Raw genomic sequence first — 22649 nt, 5'->3', positions numbered from 1 at the left:
ATTTATGAGATTTTCTTTTGGATTTGCTTAGGTGTATAATCATTACCTGTGAATAATGACTATTGTATTTCTCTCTTTCTAGTTCTTAATCTTTTAATTTCTTCTTTCTTGCTATTCTTGGCTTATTGCATTGGATAAGATATCCAATAAAACATGAAATGGAAGTGGTAATAGTGGATATTCTTGTCTCATTTATGATCTCACATAGAAAGCTTTTGACATTTTACCATTAATTTTGATGTTTGCTGAAGGGTTTTTTAAGATAACTTTTTGTCCAGATTAAGGAAGTTGCTATTATTCTTGGTTTGCTGAGTTTTGTTTGTTTTTAATTATGAATAGTTGTTGAATTTCATCAAAAGCCTTTTCTGGCTTTATTGAGTTGATTGAATGGATTTCTAGTTTATTTCTGTTAATGTGACAAATTACATTGATTGCTTATCTCATTGTTAACCACTATATTTTTGGAATAAATCTAATGTGGAGGTAAGCATTATCCTTTTGATATATAATTTGATTTTGTTTGCTAATGTTTATTATTTTGCTTCTGTTCATGAGAGATTTTCCTTTCTTGTAGTGCCTTTTTAGGTTTTGCTTTCAAGGACATATTGAGCTCATATAAAGAGTTGAGAAGTACATACACTCTCTTTCTCTCTTATCTGAAAGATTTTGTGTCAGACTGTTGTTATTTCTTACATGTTTGATTGAATTTACTGGTGATGGCATTTGGAGTTGGAATTTTCTTTGTGGAAAGGTTTTTAACTATTAATTAAAAATTTCCCATACATATAAAATGATTTAGGCTTTCTTTTCATTAAAAATATCTTCTATTAGTTTGTTAAATAGGATGAAAAAAATTTGATTTTTGATCCAATATTTTCAAATTTTCATAAAATTTTTTAAATTTTAAAATGTCAGATTGAGCAGAAGCCCTCATTTTGAAAGTTGGCATTGTTCTGCCATAGGGGATTTGAGAAAGCTCTGGAGAATCTTGTGCAGGCCATAATGCCCAGCATGGAAGGGACAGTGGTCTTTTCTCACATGTCAAAACTCATCATATGGCTCTCCTTGCCACAACTGTGCTTGGTCAGCAGCACTAAGGGCTGCCAGGGAGGAAGTCTGGGGTATAGTTATACCTTCTGGGGTTCTCTGCCCTTTCTCCCCCTGCCTTGTCCTTCTCCCACTATCTTGTCCTTGACCTTCTGAATCTCAGTATCCCTTAAGGCCCAATTCATTTTTTCTTAAAAGCCGTCCCTGACTAATCAACATGCTGAGCAGGGAGCCTAATGTAGGACTCAATCCTAGGACCCTGGGACCATGACCTGAGCTGAAGGCAGATGCTTAACCGACTGAGCCACCCAAACATCCTTATTTTAATCTCTTTATTCCTTTCTGTTGCCTTCTGGGAAGGTTTCTCGATCCAACTTTCTAGGTTACTAATTTGTTCTTTGGTTCTTGCTATTCTGTTCCATTCATCTATTGAATTCTTTGTTTCAACAATAAAATAATTTATACCTAATCTCAATTTGATTCTTTTTCACAGCAATTTATTCTTGCTTCATGTTTTTAAAATCTTCTCTTTTTCAAAGAGAAAAAGTTTCAAAGTGTTTGTGTTTTTAACTTTATTTTTTCATGAGCTTACCTTCTGTTGCTCTGGTGCAGTCAGCTGACTTGTCCACAGTCTCCCTGGAAAGGGAGGTGAAAGCCTAGACCTTAGCATGTGTACTTTTAAGTGAGTTTCGGGGGTGTGTGTGGGTGTGTGTGTCTGTGTCACTGTGTGTGTGCATCCTCACATGTGCATGCTGATCTGTAGGCAAGGAATTTCTCTGCCACAGCTTGGGCTTATCCTCTCCATGAAGAAAATGATCTCAGATGAGATTTCCTTCTTCCATACTTGAAAACTTACCTTCACTTATACCCATCCTTTCCGCTGTCTCTCATTAAAATGGAAAGGGTGTTCCTTCTCTTCTTTTGAAGTCTTTTAGCTTACCATTTCCAAACTGCCCCTTTCTCCCATGTCCTCTTTCAGCTTCCTCCCTGTATTTCTTTCTCTTTTTATAGTCAGGAATTGTCCATTTCCACTGTTCTAGATTCTTTCCTTCTTACTTATACAGTCTACAGCCCTCTGTCCTCAGCCCTCTGAGGAGAATGTCATGGACAACTTCCTTTTTGTTCAATCCAGGGGTCTCTTCTCAGTGCTTTTCTTCCCTTATACTCTAATATTTGTTACTATTGAATACACCTAGAAAGGAATTTAGAAAAGCACTCTTCTCTGCAGCCTTTTCTTTCTCTGCCCTTCTCTTACATGTTGGGGGTCGTAATTCTCCTATCCTAGACAGCTGTACATTGCCCATGGCTGCTTCTGTTGTTTACTATGGATATGTAATGATGACTCTAAAGCTGTATCCCTATTATAGATCTGTTTCCTGAGCTTTCAATTTGTAATATCTAGCTGCCTACTTGACTAGTTAACTCTTGCTAATTCTATGTGTTTGCGATTCCGTGTTTCTTTGGCTGGACATCCTTGACCACTCTCCCACCATAAACCCATGTTTGATGCCCTTCTTATTTGTCCCCATAACACCCTGTATTTCCCTGCCAAGATTTCTCATTTCTCCATTAGAGTATAAGCTCTGTGAAGGCAGGGATTGTATTTGCTTCTATTCCCTTGTTTCCCTTGTGCCTAGAAGTATCTGTTAGTTAATATTCAGTAAATATGTCTTTCCATGAATGACATTCAAACCTCTCTCTTTCCTTTTCTAGTGTCAAATACTGGTGCAGATGGAATGCTTGATTTTCCACAAACATCTCTTTTGCAACTTACTGTAAAAGGGAAAAATGTTATTTCTATAGATGCTGCTGTGAAATTTGTAAAATTGGCTTTTACTTATGAGGAATGGAGTTTATTTGACTCTTTAGCTGGGCAACTTATTGATTTTCTCCAGGTAACATATACAAAACCAATGATTTGTTTTAATTTTGTTAAGATGCCTTTGAGTTATTAATTAACTTATGGGATAAACTTTTCTTAGAGGCAGGATGATCCAGAGTCCAAGAAAGCAGAAAAGGATTTAATTCTTCTTGTTGCAATAGAACCCTTAATCAACATAAAGAGAAACAAGGGTTTGGTCTTTCCCATGGAAAACTGTAAAGAAGGACAGTCAGCTCAAATTTATGTTAAGAAAATTATTTTTCACGGTGAGTATTTATTTACCTTTTTGGAAACTTAAAATTTCGTCTGATAAAATATGCTCTCTAGGCGAAGTGAGAAAGAATATTCAAGGCAGAGGAAACAGGAAGTGCAAAGGCCCTGAGGCAGAAGTGTGCTTGGTTGTTGAAGGAATGGCAAGGAGGCACATGTGTCTGGAGTGTACTGTTGGTGCTGGTGGAATTTGAGAATGTGGTAGGAAATGCAGGCAGAGAAATAGCTGGGTGCCAGATCCTGCAGGCTTCTAGACCTTGTAAGGATGTTGGGTTTTATTCTATGTAATGATTCTGAGTAGATGAAGAAGGCTCCATTTAGCTGCTACCTTGTTGGTAAATGAGAAATCAGCAGGCAGGGCAGTAAATCAAAAGCCATCAGTTCACTTTGGCAAGGCAAGATTTGGTGGTCTCCCATCTTTTTTCAGTAGGAGCAGTTTTTCATTCCAACATTTTAAGTCTTAAAAGTTATTGTGTATATAACTAAAATCTGCACCCTCTATATTTAGACTGGCAAGAATAATTTAATCCTGTAGGGTTTTTTTAAATGTTTTATAATGTTCTTAAGTCATTTCAAGACAATTCAATTACTAGACAGTGATATATATATATTTTTCCTAGTGGTTTTTAAATAGATATTTTTGTTATTTTATTTCAACTGCCGTATTTTACATGTGTTTTAATATTTTAAGCCTTTTCAATTCTATTTTGAATGTAGTTGGTATATAGATCGCAGACTAATGACAATAGTTTCTTTTAATTGCATTAGAGCCCACTTAGTTTTCATACAGAAATATCTTAGTGACATGAAATATTTGCCCAGATACCATTTATATCATTTTGTAGAATTTCAGTATTTCTATGCCTTTTCTATTTGAAATTTTGTAATTTTTTTGTTTCATTTTTTTCTCTTTTATGAATTAGATTCTTGTGTGAAGACTTCTGGGTATTCAGAAGACATTTTCCATTTGGCAGCAACCTTATACTCTTGTGTCTGTGACTCTCCCCAGGTGAAATTGCTTTTTTGGATACTTTGTAATAGTGTTGAAGGAGGTTATTGTACCTAATTTAAAGCCAGATTTAAAATATCACAGGAATTGCACCTTGCCAAAATTCTATATTGTTTAATCATTAAATAAGGGGTTGAGTCATAATCTGACTTCTGATTTTAAGTCTGTTTTGATAATAATCCATTTTGTTCCTTTTTGGAAAATTCCTAGGCTAGCTATATTTCTAATAATGAAGGAAATGAGGTCACCTGGGTGGCTCAGTTGCTTGGGCGACTGCCTTAGCTCAGGTCATGGTCCCGGAGTCCTGGGATCGAGTCACACACCGGCCTCTCTGCTCGCCAGGGAGACAGTTTCTCCTGCTGACCTCTCTTCTCTCATGCTCTCTCTCTCTCATTCTTTGTCTCTTTCTCTCAAATAAATAAATAAAATTAAAAAAAATAATGAAGGAAGTGAGGCAGTCATTTCAGTTAGAGTTAATATTCTTAATGAAATACTGCTTTCTAGTCCATGAGTACAGTGCTTGGTTATTATTTGGATTCACTTTGCACTCAATGGCCGGTAGAGATGATGATTTGTGGGTGTGAATGTCTAAGTAACTAGAACATCGCTGGTGTTAAAACTGAATTCCAGGGATCCCCAGGGCTTTGCCGAAGTTCCCTCAGGAGCTCAGCTTTGGGTAGTAACACCCTAACCTGTTTCTATTAGGTTTATATACAATGCTGAAATAGAATTTCATTTGAAAATTTGGCTTTACTAATTCTAAAAAAAGTTTGAAAACCACAAAGATAGAGCATTTATTAAGTTTGTTCAGAAAAGTGAAACCACAGTAAGGGACTTGAGAAGTTCTACTGTTTAATGTTTTTTATTTCTTCTGGGTTTATTAAATATTTGTGACAGGTATTTAATTTTTAAAAGAAAGGTATTTGATAGCAAATATAATGATTATAGTAGGAGAGTTAAATAAAAAAAAATTTTTTTCATTTTAAGTTTTTATTTAAATTCTGGTTAGTTAACATATAGTGTAATATTGGTTTCAGGACTAGAATTTAGTGATTCATCACTTACAGATAACACCCAACATTCATCACAACTGTGCTCCTTGATACCTGTTACCCATTTAGCCCAGCCCCTGCTCTCCTCCCCTCCATCAACCCTTAGTTTGTTCTCCATAGCTGAGGGTCTCTTAGGGTTTATCTCCCTCTCTCCTTTTTTTTTTCTTCTTTCTCCTATGTTCATTTGTTTTGTTTCTTAAATTCTACATATAAGTGAAGTCATATGGTATTTGTCTTTCTCTGATTGACTTATTTCACCCAGCATAATACACCCTACTCCATCCATGTCATTGCAAATGGCAAGATTTCCTTCCTTTTTGGTGGCTAAGTAATATTCCTTTGTATATGTACCATAGCTTCTTTATCCATTCCTCTGTTGATAGACACTTGGGCTCTCTCCATAGTTTGGGTATTGTTGATAGTGCTGCTGTAAACATTAGGGTGCGTGTGCCCCTTAGAATCAGTATTTTGTATGCTTTGGGTATATACCCAGTAGTGTAATTGCTGGGTCATAGGGTAGCTCTATTTCTAACTTTTTGAGGAACCTCTATACTGTTTTCCACAGTGACTACATTCCCACCAGCAGTTCTCCACCTCCTCTCTAGCATCTGTTGTTTCAGTATTGTTTATTTTGGTCATTCTGACAGGTGTGAGGTGGTATCTGATTATGGTTTTTATTTGTATGTCCCTGATGTTGAGTGCAGAGTCCAATGCTGGTGATCTCAGGATCCTGAGATCATGACTTCAGCCAAAACAAAGAGTTGCAGGCTTAACCCATTGTGCCACCCAGGCACTTGATATATCTTTTTTATAATGCCATTTGATACGTGATATATATTTATCTCCCAAAATAGAAATATTTAGAAATTCATTACTTTGTATCTTACTTTTTGTTTGCTTGTTTTTAAAAAGATTTTATTCATTTATTCATTTGAAAGAGAGAGAGGATGAGTTGGGGGAGGGGCAAAGGCAGAGGGACAAGCAGACTCCACACTGAGCACAGAGCCTGACTGGCAGCTCCATCTCATGACCCTGAGATCAAGACCTGAGCCAAAATTAAGAGTCTGATGCTTAACCAAGTGAACTACCCAGGTGCCCTTGCATCTTACTTTTTTTTTTTAAACTTTATATTGATATATAATATATAATGAAAAAATTTTATTAGTGTATAGCTCAATGAGTTTTCATAAATGAAACACATCCAGTTCAAGAAATAGAACATGTCCAGCACCCAGTAGCTCCCCCTGTGTTCCTCACTATTTACTAACCCTACCAAGGGTACTCACTGTCTTGACTTTTTACTCATTGGGTTAGTTTTGCCTGTTTTTTGATATTGTATGTAATTGGATACAGGAAATATAGATGGTCCCTGTCTTAGGATGATTCAACCTAAGATTTTTCAATTTTACAATGGTGAAAAGCAATACACATTCACTGGAAATCATACTTTAAAATGTGAACTTTGATCATTTCCCTGGCTGGCCATATGCAGTATGATACTGTCTCATGATGCTGGGCAGCCGCAGCCACAGCTCCCAATCAGCTACATGATCATGAGGGTGGATGACAGACACACAGCTATTCTGGTTTTCACTTTCAGCACAGTATTCAATAAATAACAAGAGATAGTTATTGTGTTAGGGACCTTAGTCCTACTGTAGGCTAATGTAAGTGTTTTGAGCATATTTCAGATAGGCAACACTAGGCTATGATGTTCAGTAGATTAGGTGTATTAAATGCATTTTTAATTAATAGTATTTTCTATTTGTAAGTCAAGGGAGATCTCTGTATACTTTCAGTATCTTCTTTCAATTGATATTGTTTGTAGGAGTCATCCTTGTTGTTGTAAGTGATTGTTTATTGTTCATTTTTACTGCATAGTATTCCACTGTATGAATAGACCAAAACTTATTTATACTTTCTTCTATACTTAATTTCTTCTTCTAGTAACATTGCCTGTGTAACCAGATGCAAAAATCTAACTTCAATAGCTTTCTCTGACTCTCTGAGGCCAAACAATGCCCCTGGAGGAAAAGGCTATCCTTTCCCACATATTTAATTTCTTTAGTGTGAGAAAGCCATTCTGGTCCACTTTAATAGCCTAGAGCTATGCTGTTAATCCAGTATAGCTCCTACCCAGATTTTTTTTTTAAGATTTTATTTATTTATTGGACAGACAGAGATCACAAGTAGGCAGAGAGGCAGGCAAAGAGAGAGGAGGAAGCAGTTTCCCCACAGAGCAGAGATCCAGATGTGGGGCTCAATCCCAGGACCCTGGAATCATGACCTAAGCCAAAGGCAGAGGCTTTAACCCACTGAGCCATCCAGATGCCCCTGATTTTTTTTTTTTTTTAAAGTAGGCTCCACTCCCAATGTGGAACCCAGTGCAGGGCTTGAACTCACAACCCTGAGATCAAGACCTGAGCTGAGACCAAGAGTGGGAGGCCCAACTGACTGAGCCACCCAGGAACCACAGGGCAAGGAATTTTTATTACCAACTTAAAAAAAATAATAATGTATGTTTTAGTTCATTCAATTCAATTCAGTAAACATTTATTGATCTCTGTTATGGTCCCATATAAGGTACTACATATGCACATTAGGTCTTAGAGCTGCCCTAAAGGAGTTTAAGGTTTGGTGTATTTTAATCATAAACGCATTATCTTTCTAGTTCAGATATAATGAATTATATTTTCTTTTGGAAAGAACCAAATAACTGATTTGAAAGGAGATGTATTCATTTTACTCATGGTATCTATTGATGCCCAGTGTAATGCTCTGTTGGTTTCTTCATGTCTCTCTTTCCTCCTTGTTTATATCCTTTTTCAGCTCCCTACTTCCTCTCCCCTTACTAATTCATCCCCTTCCCCATTCTTTATTATTTTTACACAGAAAATTTAAAAAGGAAGTAGTATATAAAACTTTCAAATTTGGTTGGAGATAATTAGCTTACATAGCTTGCCTAAAAATGTTTGGAACATTTCTTTTTAGAGAGGCAGAAGTGACCGAGAGCGTTCATTGGAGTGTAGACTCTGGAACTAGACTTCTTGGGTTTGAATCCTGGCTTTGCTACTTTCTATTCATTTCATCTTGGGAAAAACCACTTAATCTTGTACTTCAGTTTGTTCTTCTGGAAAGTGGGGATGATAGTAATAGTACTCACTTCATAAGGTTGTCATGAAGATTAAATAAATTGTTATAAGCCTTAAGTCTGTTTGGGCTACCATAACAAAAATACCATAAACAGGGTGGCTTAAATAGGGGCCACTTATTTCTCATAGTTCTGGAGGCTGAGAATCCAAGATCAAGGCACCAGCAGATTTGGTGCCTGGTGAGGGTCCCCCTCCTGGTTTATAGTTGGCGGTCTTTGCCTTGTGTCCTCACTTGGCAGAAAGAGAGTGACAGACTCTGGGGTCCCTTTTATAAGGGTAGTATTTTCACTCTTGAGGGCTTTACCTTCACCTCAAGGTGGGAGGCCCCACCTCCAAATATTATCACACTGGGAGTTAGAATTTCAACACAGGAATTTTGGATAGACACAAACATTCAGTCCGTAGGTATATAAAGCTCTTATAATGTTCCTTGACACACGTTAAATGCTATATAACTGTATTTATATGTGTATCTTATTATTCTTACCAATTTACTTTACCATTTTTGTTTTCAGAATGTTCAGCCTGATAAAGAAATTGTTGTGGACATGATAATGTTCCTATGGCAGAAATGCAAATTAGGAATTCAGAAGATCAATATGGCCAGAAGTGACTATGCAAAATTCACCCAGAAAATCAGTAGTAATAAAGTATTCCTTTTTTTGTTTCCTTTTACTTGCTTTAAGTTGTGATGCACATTTCAAATCTAAATTTTCCCTATCAATCCACTTGCATAACTACCATTCTTTAAATGTGGTGCTGACTGAGTCTTTCTCTAAGTATATTCTCTGCACTTCTGCAGTTTAGTTTTGGGGAGTGGGAAGGTATTTCAGGTTTTTAAGGAAAGAATAAGTATAGTGCATTTAAGGTTATACAAACTTGGATAAGTTCATTGAGGAGGTTAATAATGGAAAATACAAATAAATAAGGAATTTTAGTTTTTTTCCCCTGCAATAATATCTTTAGATTATTTCAAAGAGCTCTTTTGTGGAAAAGAGAAAATTGAGTGGGTGTGAATATTATAACCTGGGAACATAGGAGGAAACATTTAACAGTAACATACTTGATGAGTTGTACATTGGGTACATGGGCTTGGTTTTACCATGTACTATGAAAAAATAATGTTGTTTCCTCATTTTAGTTCCCAAAGTGTGATGGCTAATTTTATGAGCTAGACTTTGGGGGTATAGGCATGATAGAAGGTACCTAACATGGAGCCTGAAATACCTGCTTAACCCTTCACTGTTTTGGAAGACTTTGGTAGTGATCCTAACAGCTGCTTTCTGAAGGGAAAATTAGAACTTTGAGGATACTGATAATCTTTACTGATATGATAAAAAAAAGATGATAAATTTTCCATTATGGCTATAGATTTGTAGATTATAAGCGTAGGTGGATCTTCTTTATGAGTTTATATAAACAGATTGATTAAGAACATTGATGTTTATAATTAAGATGTACTAGTAAGGGGGTGTTTACCTGTCTAACATTTTTACATGTTTAGAAGATGATGACTTCAAGGAAGTCCTAAGTTTAAAAAAATTACTCTATAATGTAATAAAATTTTAATTGATTTTCTCTTTTCAGTGGGTTTATCTTCTGTGGCAGATAAATGAAGTAATTCACTGCTATAAAATGGAAGATATTGACATTGTGGTGGTAGCAGAAGTCACATTGCGATTAAGTGAAATATTGGAGTTATTAGGAAACCCACGAAGAAAATTTAAAAAATCTCTAGGTAATATAATGAATGAAAAAGTATGAAGTTCTTATTTACAGACATGCATATGAATATATAAGTTGGAATACAGAATAACTACTGTTAATGAAAACTAGGCATTTCAGTACTATGCTTCCTTGGTGATTTATAACCAGGGATAGAAATAGTAGAAGTTTAACCAAGTGAATATTAAAGAGGTTATTTGTTCTATGGTTCCGTGGCAGAAAAGTGTCTTTTTTCTTCCCCTCACTCATATATTCCCCTTCTCCATTCCTCACCACTTTTACCTTCTTTTTACTTTTCCCCTTTTATTGCCTTTCCTCCTTTGCCATTTTCTGATAGAGTGTATGCTGCTTGAAGAAAGAGAGCATGTTTTGGTTGCCGTTATATTTTTGGTACCTACCACACTGCCCCATACAGACTGGGAACTTAACAACTAGCATGGAGGACATGGGGAGATAGAGAGGAGAAGGGAGTTGGGGGAAATTGGAAGGGGAGGTGAACCATGAGAGACTATGGACTCTGAAAAACAATCTGAGGGTTTTGAAGGGGCGGAGGGTGGGAGGTCGGGGTACCAGGTGGTGGGTATTATAGACGGTACGGATTGCATGGAGCACTGGGTGTGGTGCAAAAATAATGAATACTGTTATGCTGAAAATAAAAAATAAATTAAAAAAATGTCTGTTGAATGGATCAGTGTTTTACGTTTTACTCCTTTTAAATTTCCTTCTGTCTTCTGATTCCCTCCTTTTAAAATTTGTTTTCTTCACTTATTTTGTTTCTACTTTTCTTTTCCCCTTTTCCTCTTTTCTTCCTTTATTTTTGTTCTAATTTCCCACCCACTCCTTACTCTCTCTGCCCCAATCCCTTTCTGCCAGCAATTCTTCTCCTTTTAGAAAGTTCCTTCTCCCAAAGTACAGCCTTATGCTCTGACCTTCTTTCTTCAGCATGTGGTTGAACCCCTGAACCATCTGTTTTAAAAAGTAACCCATCTGTAGGGAGTGGGGGTGTGGTTAGTGGGTGTTTACTTTCCTATTTTACCCCTCTTACATAGTGTATATGACATTTGAGGGACTTTGTAGTAAAGTCATTATTGTAGTACTTGTTTTCCCAGAGATTTATTGATCTGGCTCTGCTGTTCTCATTTGAGTGTGGCTTAACAGATGGAATTTTAGAGCCATGGTTCTCAAATTTTGATTGGCATCAGTATCACTTGGGAGCTTATTAAAAATACAAAGGCCCAGGTCCTATCCTACTTCAGAAAAGCCTGGGCCTTTCTAGTCTTTATTAGTTTATCTGGTGATTTTGATACACATCAAAGTTTGGGAACTACTGGTTAAAGGTCTCTGGCTATCTAATACATTCAAGTCCTATTTTTTTTGAAATGTCCTATCTTAAAATGCCTTTTCCTTTTTAAAAAATTATATATTTGCAGAGTTTCAAATAGAGAGAGATGAAATAACTTACCATGTACCTATTATGCAGTGCAAATATTATGCACATATTGCCAATTTTACTTCATTCTTTCCTGGAACACATGTTTTCCTCTGGAGTGTTTTAAAACAGATGCCATGTTATTTCACTAGCAAATACCCCGATGTGTTTGTGTGTGTGCACGCACACATGTGTGTACATGTGTGTGTGTCTGTTGGTTTATGTATCTATGTAACAGATAAAGATTTTATTTTGTTTTACAGAACTAAAATGCCATTATTACCATATAAAATTAGGGGAAAAATCCTATGTCACTGACTGTATTAAAAATATCTTAAGTTAGTTTGTTCTAATCAGGATCCAAATAAGCCCATACATACATTTTACTTTCTTACATTTTTCTTGAGTCTTTCTTTCTAATATCTAAGAGTTCCTTTCTTCCTCCCCCTTTCAAGCCATTTATTTTTTGAAGAAATTTGCCATCTTGTAGATTCCCCACAATCTGGATTTGGCTTCTTATGTCTTTATGGAATTAACTTGTTTCTCTACCTGGTAGTTGGCTCTAGAGGCTTGATTAGATTCCCGTGATATCTTATCAAAAAGAATTCCTGTCAATATCTTCTAAATTCATAAGAATACTTCATAGGTGGTGGTGCTGTTTACTTCCTGTTGTGTTGAATCAGGAAGCATATAATGCCCAGTTACCGCACATGTTGTGTTGTAAAGACTTAACCAGTGAGTTCAGCTATTGTCAGTTTGACCTTTCTCCTAGGTCCCCCCCGCCCCTTGTAGATTCTGAGACAAGTTGTTGAGTCCAGTGTTTTATTTGGGATATTATCTAGGAAACAGGGTGGTAGTGTGGAGAAGTAAGACAGTAAAGGAAAGGAAGACAGTACAAAATGCAGTAAGTTACAGAGAAGGCTACTCTTATAGGTTTAGGGGTTATTCCTATGAGAGACCTGTAGGAGACTGTGTAGAACCTAGAGAGCTGGGAGGTTGAGATATTTATACAACTTTTATCTGTCATTGAAGGAGTAAGAGTGAGAATCCAGAAAGGTTTTCAAACTTCTGTCATTTCTTCTGCACTTACTATGTTGAGTTCCTAAGTGAAGAACTGCTTCATAATCTATTTGGTTACTCTGGCTATTTTTGATTGTGTGGTAGACATTATATTTGCTAAATATATTATAGAAATAACTTGAAGGCTTAGATGAGGTTAATGAGGTTAAAACCTTCCAGAGAAGGTTTATGCTTGTTTTTACTAAATATATGAAGACACTACTACTCCAGGATCCCATTAGTCCAGTTTGAGAGATTAAGATAATTTGAAGCTGAGATGCTCTTTTGTTGACTTATTTTCCATTTACCCTAACTCCTGGGATGCAGCCCCTTCTGGCTTCTCACTTTTGGTGGCCCTGGATCCTAATCTCTGTTGCTTTAGTTCTCAAGGCTGTCAGAAGCATCACTTGGCTTCTTAGCTTTCTGTTTCAGAATTGACAATAGTCCTCAGTTGGGAATGTAGCTCAAGTTCCCATTTTCATGATCTTTTTTACTTAAATATGAAGAAACAGTTTTTTTCCAGCTTTTCTAGTGGTCTCTAGACAGGAGAATTTTTCCAGGTTACCTGTTACTGAAAGCAAAAAGCCCAGTGATTTTTTTTTTGTCTATTCCTTATTCAATTTTGTTTTGTTTACTAATTACTTTTGGGAGACTATTGTTTTGTTGGATTTATATTCTGTTTAATTACAAATTAACTAAATGCAATTTGTTGATTCTTTGCTAAAGTGTTTCACCTCTAAAGAATTAATTGATAATGGAGTATGATCCATTTAAAAATAGAAAAATCTAAGTTTATGTAGTGAGGGGTTATCCCCATTCAGATGTATAAATTCTTATAACTTTTCCAGTATTATTATTACCATCATCTTATTGGCACATAAAACACAAAGTACAAGTCATTCTTATATATTAATTATGGCAGTCTGATTCAAAATATTTATTGGACTGTTTACTAAGTAATGGATTATTTAAATTATGGAATAGATTTTAAAATAGGAAGCTAGCATTGGCATATATTTATAATTTATATTCCTTTCACTCAAACCAGTCTTTTCTGATATTTGTCCAAATTCATTAGGCTCTTACCCTGTTTTTTGAATGCTTTTCTTTGTTTTTAAGATTTTATTTATTTATTTGAGAGTGAGAGAGAAAATGAGAGGGGAGAAGGTCAGAGGAAGAAGCAGGCTGCCCATGGAGGAAATTGACACAGGACTTGATCCTGGGACTCCGGATCCATGACCTGAGCTGAAAGTAGTCACTTAACCAACTGAACCACCCAGGCACCCCCTTTTGAATGCTTTTCAATGGACTCTATAGACTGTGTAGAAAGACCAGTCATTTTACCATAATATTACCTTGTTAATAATCAAGATTTTTAATTTTGTTTGTTGTACTGCAAGAAGCTTTTAAATTAACTTATATAAAGACAAAATATAATTATATGGAAGAAATAATTTTGTATTCAGTCAATTTCGAAGTGTTGAATCATTTCTAAAATCATGAGTAATCAAAAAGTAACCAAAAATCAAAGAATTTGGCATAACATTTTTTAGGATTATGAGTCACTGCTGTGTTTACATTTTTTCTTTTCTCCTCTTTCCTCTGGTCTTTCCTTCTTTCCCTTTGTTTCTTTTCTCCTTCTCACTCCTCTTCTTCCTACTTTTAACCCTTTTTTTCCTCCTCCTCTTTCTTCTCTTTCTTTCCTTCCTCTTCTGGTCCTTCCTTCCTTCTTTTCCTTTCTTTCCTCCCACAGAGATACCTTTAAGGAAAGGAACTGGTGACTCCCTTGGGATTTCGAGAGGGAACACAGAAATTCTTCCAATATTAAAGGTATTGCAAAAATATTTTATTTTTTAAAAAGATTTTTATTTATTTTTTTGTCAGAAAGAGAACCAGCACATGCAGGGGGACTGGCAGGCAGAGGAAGAAGATTCCCTGTTGAGCAGGGAGCCCAATGCTGGACTTGATCCCAGGAACCCAGGATCATGACCCGAGGTGAAGGCAGATGCTTAACCGACTGAAGCACGCAGACATCCTACAAAAATATTTTAGAAAATACAGTTAAAAACAGGAATTTAGGGTGCCTGAGTGGCTCAGTGGGTTAAAGCCTCTGCCTTCAGCTCAGGTCATGATCTCAGGGTCCTGGAATCGAGTCCAGCATCGAGCTCCCTGCTCAGCGGGGAGCCTGCTTCCTCTTCTCTCTCTCTCTGCCTGCCGGCTCGTGATCTCTCTCTGTTAAATAAATACATTAAAAAAAATCTTAAAAAAACCCAGGAGTTTAGATTTTCAAACAATACTAACTTTGTAAATATGTAATTTTAGAAATAATCTTGAATATTTAATATCTGAGAATTTATAGTTTCTACATACATTGAAAACTATAGGGGACATTTTCTACCTTTTGCTTTTACTGTAGAAAAAAAAATCCCACTTAGCTTTAAAAATAACCTGGTAAATATCTTAAAAGGATTTGTAGTTACATTACCATTGGTATTTTGAATGTGTTGTGATCCATAGATTCATAAAGCAGAGAGATCCTGCTCAGCATATTCCTCTGACAGATTCAATGAGTTCTTACCTGTTGAAAATACACTTAGAACAGCCCCTTGCATTGGGCAAGTTCTTAGTGATTGTTACATTAAGAGAAGAAAGGGGGGTGAGGGAGATAAAGAGCTATTTCTCTTATTGGTTATGTTTTTCTTACAATATTTGAATTATTTCTGTCCATCAAAGATTGTGTTGTTACATAGATCTGAATGGGAGTCTAGGGAACCATGTCATATATGTTATAAACACTTTAATTTATAGACAAGAACTAGCATTTTATCAAGTCAGTTCTATGTGATGCTAATAATATGCTTCAGAAAAGGGTGTCAGAGTCCAGTAACTTTGGATTAAACACAACAGATTCTTTACTATAAGACTTCTCAGAGGCATTCATTTGCTTATGAGCATTGTGGTTTTTCAAGAAGATATATAATACCATATATTCCATTATTTGAAAATAAAACCCATTTTATCCTTCACGGAATAGCTGCTTAGGACACCACTGCTCATGGACTACTGTTGAAAAATACTTTTTCTAGAGAGGAAGCCAGGGATTTGTTTTTCAGTTTGCCTGATTAATTAAAAAAACTATAATTTTAAATTATTAAAGTTGTATTAACATTAGAGGACATTTTGATATATATAAAAAAGAAAAATCTGCAGTTTTACTATATGGACTGAAATATTATTTTTTATATTCCCTTCTAGGCTTTTTTATATTTTTTAGCATAGTGTTCTGATGTTTTTTCCTAACATTATGTCATCAGCACTTTTCCTGTTGCTAATGTTAATACTCAGAATTGCTGTATTTTCTCTGAAAAATCAATTTAAAATATATATCATAAAATTGTAAAGAATGTTATAAGGAAGACCCATATCCCCTTAAGAAAGAGTACCTTATTAGTAGACTTGAAACTTCTCCATTAACCTCTTTGATCAAATCACCTTTTCTCCTGCCTAGCAGTAACTGGTATTCTAAATATATTATAAATTCCAGGTATACTTTTATTACATATGTGTGTATTCCCAGGAAGTAGGAAGTATTGTTTTTAAATGGTGTCATAGTGTGTGTATTCTTCTGCAGCTTGCTTTTTATCTCTGTGTTGTGTTTGTGAGATTCACTTCAGTTGATTTGTAGTAGTCATAGTGATGATTTTTGCTATTACATCTAATTTACTCACGGTTGCATAGTAAGTGGATTTGATTAGATGTGTTGCCTTCAATGTCCAGGCATTTAGTTACTATGCTATGTTGCGTTTTGATTTTAAAAAAAATGTCTTCAGGATACTTGTGTGAAATATATTTTTCTAATGCATAAAATATGCAAGTCTTATAACTGGGTACCAGTTAAATATCATGAATATACTTGAGGACTGGGGGATCATTCTGAATTTATTTTCTTCTAATTTAGGGTTTAGGAAATGCAATTTTGAGTTCTTTATGTAGTATTGTATCTTAAGAGAGCTGGAGTTGAGAAATCTTAAATTGGGAACAGTATGTTTGAAATTCACAAGAAATTGAGGCACAATAGCTGTCTGTCAGTGGTTTTTCAGGGATCACTTACAGCGCTTGCTAAATATATAGCTTCCTATTTCCCACTTAGGCATATTGAATCATAATTTCAATTGTGGGGTCTTGAAAGTTTATGATTCCAGGTATTTTCCTCTTAAAATTCCCCCAACATATTCTTTTATTATTTATTTTTTGAGAGAGAGAATGAGAGAGAGAAAGAGAGAGAGAACAAGCAGGGGGAATGACCAAGGGAGAGGGAGAAGGCGGTTTCCTATGTGGGGCTCAATCCCAAGACCCCAGGATCATGACCTGAGCCCAAGGCAGACACTTAACTGGCTGAACCACCCAGGCACCCTCCCCATGTAGATTCTTAAAGAAACTAGAATTTCAGAATCACTGACTTAGTGGGTCAGCACTTATTCTCTGAGGCTTCATAGGGAAGGAATAAGAATAGTAGTAGAAGTTACAAAGTGCTAGATTTTGGTTTCAAGTAAAATTTCTGGCAGTTAAATCCATTAAATAAAATGAGTTTCATAGAAGGTAGCAGTTTCCCCAAATGAAGATGCTGAAGACTGTTTATTAACTATTGCTGCTCTTATTTAAATTAGAAAAATGTACCCTTTCCTTGATATGCTTTATTGCCATCTTCTGGGAAATTGCCAAAATAAATATACAAGTCTATGAGGATAACAGCATGAATCGTACCCCTTAACGTTGTGCGATAGGCAACTAACCCAACTGTACTGTGGCTCATGGTAGATGTAGTACAGGTGGTTTGTTGATGTATCCTAAGGGTTCAACCGTTGGTGTTGGAAGATCCAGAGTTGAATCTTGACTCTAATATTGACTATGTTATCTTAAACAGATTATTTCATGTTTGAATATAAATGTCTTCATCTGTAAAATTGTAAAAACAGAACCTATTCTACTGGTATTATTTAAGTTACGTAATCTAAATGAGGTATTGATAATGTTGTAGAAGCCAGTACTTGGCACATGGCAGCTACTCAGTTTTTCTCTTACATTTTATGTAGAGCACTGACTCTTAATTTAGGGTCTCAGACTCATCTGGAGGGGACTGAAGTGGAGAAAAGGAGTGAGAATTTATTGTAAGGAGAATCCAAAATCCATATGCTCCCCTATCAGTAATTGTAGGTGGGATATATCTTGCATATATACATGCAACTATTTTAAAAAATGAGGTGTTTATTGTTATCACATTCAAAGCTTATTTAAAAGTTTTACTGAATACATAGCAGCTAGTTCTTTCAATAAATGTATTATAAAATTACAGCAATTAATAGGTATCTACCTCATAGTGTAGTGCAGTTAAAAAATTAGTCTCTGTAAAGCACTTAGCCGAGTGTCTGGAACATTGTTTAAATGTTTGCATGGTAATGACAAAGATAACAAAGGTGATAGTGATAGTGATGATGTAATGGTAGAATATAGGTGTGTGTGGGGGAGGATCTTTGAGATCTTTTAATGTGAAGAAGGCATCCTTAGAGACTTCTGTTTCTGGCAAAAGGGCAAACCAGTTGAGCTGAAAACCCTGTTGCTACAAAGCACATCAAAATTTTGGACAGAATTGAACAAATATCCTCAGGCACATTGTGGAGCTCACAAGAAAGTAAGATAAATTCCAGGGGCTGAAATAGAAAGGGGAACTGAAAACTTGAGTGGTCATTTTATGAGTAGATGCTGCAGTTGGTTGATGGGCTTAGTTACAAAAAAAAGCTCAGATTAACAGCTATCCAGTGACAAGATGTGAAGCTTGGGCACATGAAAGATAGGGGTTTGGAACTGAGACTTACACATTAAAATTACGACCTCCAAAAGTCCACATTCTAGAGAAGGGAGACCAGAAAAAAACCAATGTGCCTACTTGTGTGGGGCGGTATCTCCACATGGGTACTAGAGGTGGGTGGGTGGGAGAAAGTCTTTCTTCCTAATGATTTGTAATCCTGAGCCTGCCTTCATGTAGGTCTGTTATTTGAATTTACATTACTTGAGTTGGATGAGGACCTCCCTGAGCCTGTGATTCTTGAATGGAGATATGTATCTATATATCTTTAAATGGATTTGTGTCATCAAATTGTGTATATTCCAGGAACTCAAGGGTGATTTAACATTAGAAAATATAATGCAATATGCCGCAGTAGCAGATGAAAGGAAGAAATACAACTACTTTACTAGATAAAAAGATGCAACAAAGGCATTTGACAAAATTCAACAACCATCTTTTTGAATTTATTTTTTTATTTTTTAAAAGATTTTCTTTATTTCAGAGAGAGAGAGAGAGCATGAGAGGGGGGAGGCTCAGAGGGAGAAGCAGACTCCCTGCTGAGCCTGGAGCCTGACATGGGACTCGACCCCAGGACCCTGGGATCATGACCTGAGCCAAAGGCAGACACTTAACCTACTGAGCCACCCAGGCATTCTCAACAACCATCTTTAAAAAATAACTCTTAAGTCAGGAATGGAGGAGAACTTCTATATCGCATTAAGGGTATCATTCAAAGACCTGTAATGAATTTTAAACCTGTGGTAAAAGACTAAAATTAATCCCTTTATACTGAGGTAACAACATAGGATATCTGTCATTCTTCTGTTCAACAAGTCTTGGAGGTCTTAAGATAGTCATCTGAGAAAGAAAGCAGAAAAAAAGGCATAAGGACTGTAAGGAAAATACCAATCTTGTCTTGATCCACAGACTAGTACAATGCATTACACATTTTTAGGAATAGCAGTCTAAATGTCCATTGGTAGAAGAATGGATAAATATATTGTGCCGTATTTCTCCACATCGCACCATTCAGTGGGGCATGAGGGTGAATGAATTAGTGTGGGCTTGAACTAGAGTCAGCTTGACATCATTGCCCTTCCCTTCTTGTCATAGGAGGGAACTGGAACTGTACTTCCCAGCCTCTCATTTCCATGTAGTTCTAGGTTAGTCTTCCAATGAGGGGCATTTGCAGAAATTTATAATGAAGGGAAGACAGAGTTCTTATTTGGCAGTGGCAGATGGAAGAACATTTACCAGCCATGCTGAGAAAGCTCTTGAATTCACCTGACTCGGTGTGGCAGACACTTGGTGGTGTTGTCAGCCACCTCCTTGATTCCAAGATTCAGAGGCTTGTGCATGCAGCCATATTGTCACTGGCAGCTTTCTTCCCTTTCCCCCGCCTTCCTCTAACTCTGTGTATCAGATCCGTTCTGCTTAAGAAGAGATAGACATCTCTAACTCTGTCAAATCTCTTTCTGCTCAAGAGTATCTTGGAGCTGTGTTGCTAACCAAACTCTGACACATTGAGTTACATAACTCAAGCATGAAAAATTTGCAACAACATAGGTTTGAGTGTATAAAGTGAACTGCAAAATTTTCTGATAAAATTAAAAAGTATGTAAGTAATATTGCATATGGTTAAAGGATACATACACATGTAGTGAAAATTTAAAAACACACAAAAGAATGGTAAAAACCAAAGCACAGTGGCTTCCTTTAGGAGCCGGGAAAAAGATTGTCATGTGGACAGTTCTATAGAGGATTTCAGTTATCTGCATGTATGTGTTTGCTTTATTTCCTAAGTTTACTAGAGAAATATGAGAAATTTGCAAGTTTGAACAAAGCTGGATGCTCTTTGTATTATTCTCTCTGTGAGAATAATTAGAATTAAAAGGTATTTAGTTTTTGAAAATCATGATATACACCATTGGATTTGTTTGCCTATGCATCTAGATATCCAGCTCTGAGATTAAAAAAAAATTAACTTTCAAAATGAAGTGTGTGAAAATGATAAATTTTGTGAGTTATATTTTAAAAAATTACCTCTACATTTGGTACAGTCAGAATTTTGAAAACCATAAAAGGAAGATATATACATGTTTACAAAAAGCTTAATTTATCCTTGGAAAAATGATGAATTGTATTTATTATTTCACTTTTATCAGTAGTACTCCACATTAAACAAAGACAAATACACTTAGTAAAAAATTTAATATTGTTGCTATTGAATAGACTACTTAAATTTTTTTACTTGGTTTGAATTATTATTGAAAGAAATTTGAAAATGTTATATATGATTTTCCCTTAAGTGTTATTTTTGTTTTATTTATAAAATTACTTTAGAAGAAACCTGTGGAACAGTTATTTTTGGCTTATGAACTCCTTGACAAAGCAATTGATGGAATAAATTTGAATTGCATGTTAACTGCTTTACCAAATGGATCATCAGTGATTGACCATTGCTATGCCAAGGTAAATGGGAAACTCTTAATGAGATTGAAGTCCATGTTACTTAGCTAGGAAGAGGGCTGGCCCTACAAGTAGGTGAGTAAAGCATGATTTGTGGTGGCTTTAGTCTCATTGGCCAGAAAGCTATTCCCTTCTTCCCAAAAGAAATCAAGGAGAGTGAGGAGTCTTTAAATTTGTTATTGAAGAGACCACGGGTGAATTTGAAAACAGATTTATTAACATGTGAACCAGATTGCAAAGAGTTGAGAAGTGAGCAGAATTTAAAGGCTTAGAGTAAAATGATAACTTGAGTAATAATAGGACAGAGCTATTTTTAGCTAAAGACATACTAAAAATAGCATGTTTTGATAACTGTATTTCTTTTTTATTTTTACTTCAATCCTTCCAAAGTATGCCCAGGATATAGATGGAGACATTTGCAAACCAGTCACACCAAATAATTTCATGATGGATTTGCATCTCGAACTAATTCAAGCGCAGCACCATGTAGCTGTTGTGCTTCTTGACCAATTGCAAGGTAGTAGTGATCAAAGCAAATGATTTGTTCTGCATCAATTTTAAGATAAGTTCAAGAACAGTAAATAATTTGTAAATTATGTTCTTGCTGATGGAGTGTTTTCCAGATAAATTTCATTCTTTTCTTTTCCCTGATTAATATCAATAGATGCCTTTCATTATTGCTGTATATCCTGCATAGCAAATCAATTAGTGTACTTCTAAAAAATTAAATTAGCTTTGTTTGAGTTATAATAAATTATAAATACCCAGGAACCACATTATGTTTGGTATAAATAAGATACAGCCTCTAATTTTGAGCTTCTAGAAAAGTAAGCCAATTGTAACAGTTGAGATTAAATTAACAAAAGTGGGCTTAGAGTATCTGCTGTGGGCACACAGAACAGGAGTATCAATAATAAACGAGTCAGGGATGGCTTCCTGGGAGAAGTGATAGTTGACCAGAAGGCTAGAAAATATCTTCATGAAGAACGAAAAGAAACAGTAATTTGGATAGAGAAAATAGCCTTTAGCAAGCTGGAAAGCAGACAATTGCATGGCACAGTTTAGGAACTGCTGGAATTCTCTTATGGCTAGAATAAAGACCATACACTAGAGAATGACACAGATAAACCTAATGATGTAGATCACAGTTAAATCTTGAATAGCTATAAGTGGCTTATATTTATCCTGGAAGCTACTGAAAAACCTAGAAAGACATTTCTGACAGTAATCTTAGAGCACACATGACTTGGATCTAAGTTCTTTTGGCCTCATTATGAGGAAAGGAGTTCAAAACATTTTTTTTTATTAAAAGATGTCAATAGTAATATTAGTGTGCCTACAGATAACACATTTGCTCGAGTTCCAAATAAGATTTAACATCATTATGTATAAAAACTGAAGTTAAATTTTGATACAACCAAGTTATTCTTGGCAGGATTATATAGCCAGTATTCATTTAACAACTACTTCATTAAAATTACTGACTAATTATAGTATAGTACATAGTGTTCCAGCTTAATATGACCTCTGATTGCTGTCTAAAGCATTCTAATCTGAAGGGATACATGCACCCTGATGTTTACATTAGCATTATCAGCAGTAACCAAATTATGGAAAGGGCCCAAATGTCCATCAGTTGATGAATGGGTAAAGAGGATGTGGTATATAATCTATAGTGGAATATTACTCAGCCAAAAAAAAGAATGAAAC

The 22649-nt window shown here is 35.7% G+C and overlaps 1 protein-coding gene across 1 annotated transcript in view; it reads left to right on the top strand.

Annotated features, from left to right (window-relative positions):
• The window catches only part of CFAP54 (cilia and flagella associated protein 54), a 303235-nt gene that overhangs the window by 34382 nt on the left and 246204 nt on the right, over positions 1–22649 (top strand). The window contains exons 10-17 of the mRNA XM_004748490.3: positions 2761–2942; positions 3030–3195; positions 4123–4208; positions 8928–9062; positions 10000–10150; positions 14379–14455; positions 20814–20942; positions 21330–21456. Of these exons, the coding sequence (XP_004748547.1) occupies positions 2761–2942; positions 3030–3195; positions 4123–4208; positions 8928–9062; positions 10000–10150; positions 14379–14455; positions 20814–20942; positions 21330–21456 (1053 nt within the window). The remainder of the gene's footprint in view (positions 1–2760; positions 2943–3029; positions 3196–4122; positions 4209–8927; positions 9063–9999; positions 10151–14378; positions 14456–20813; positions 20943–21329; positions 21457–22649) is intronic.

This window comes from Mustela putorius, unplaced genomic scaffold, assembly GCF_011764305.1.
Source record: "Mustela putorius furo isolate JIRA1106 unplaced genomic scaffold, ASM1176430v1.1 tig00000788_pilon_pilon_pilon, whole genome shotgun sequence".
Classification (NCBI taxonomy): Eukaryota; Metazoa; Chordata; class Mammalia; order Carnivora; family Mustelidae; genus Mustela; species Mustela putorius.
Note: the sequence above shows the minus strand (reverse complement) of the source record. Positions and strands in the feature narration are given on the sequence as shown.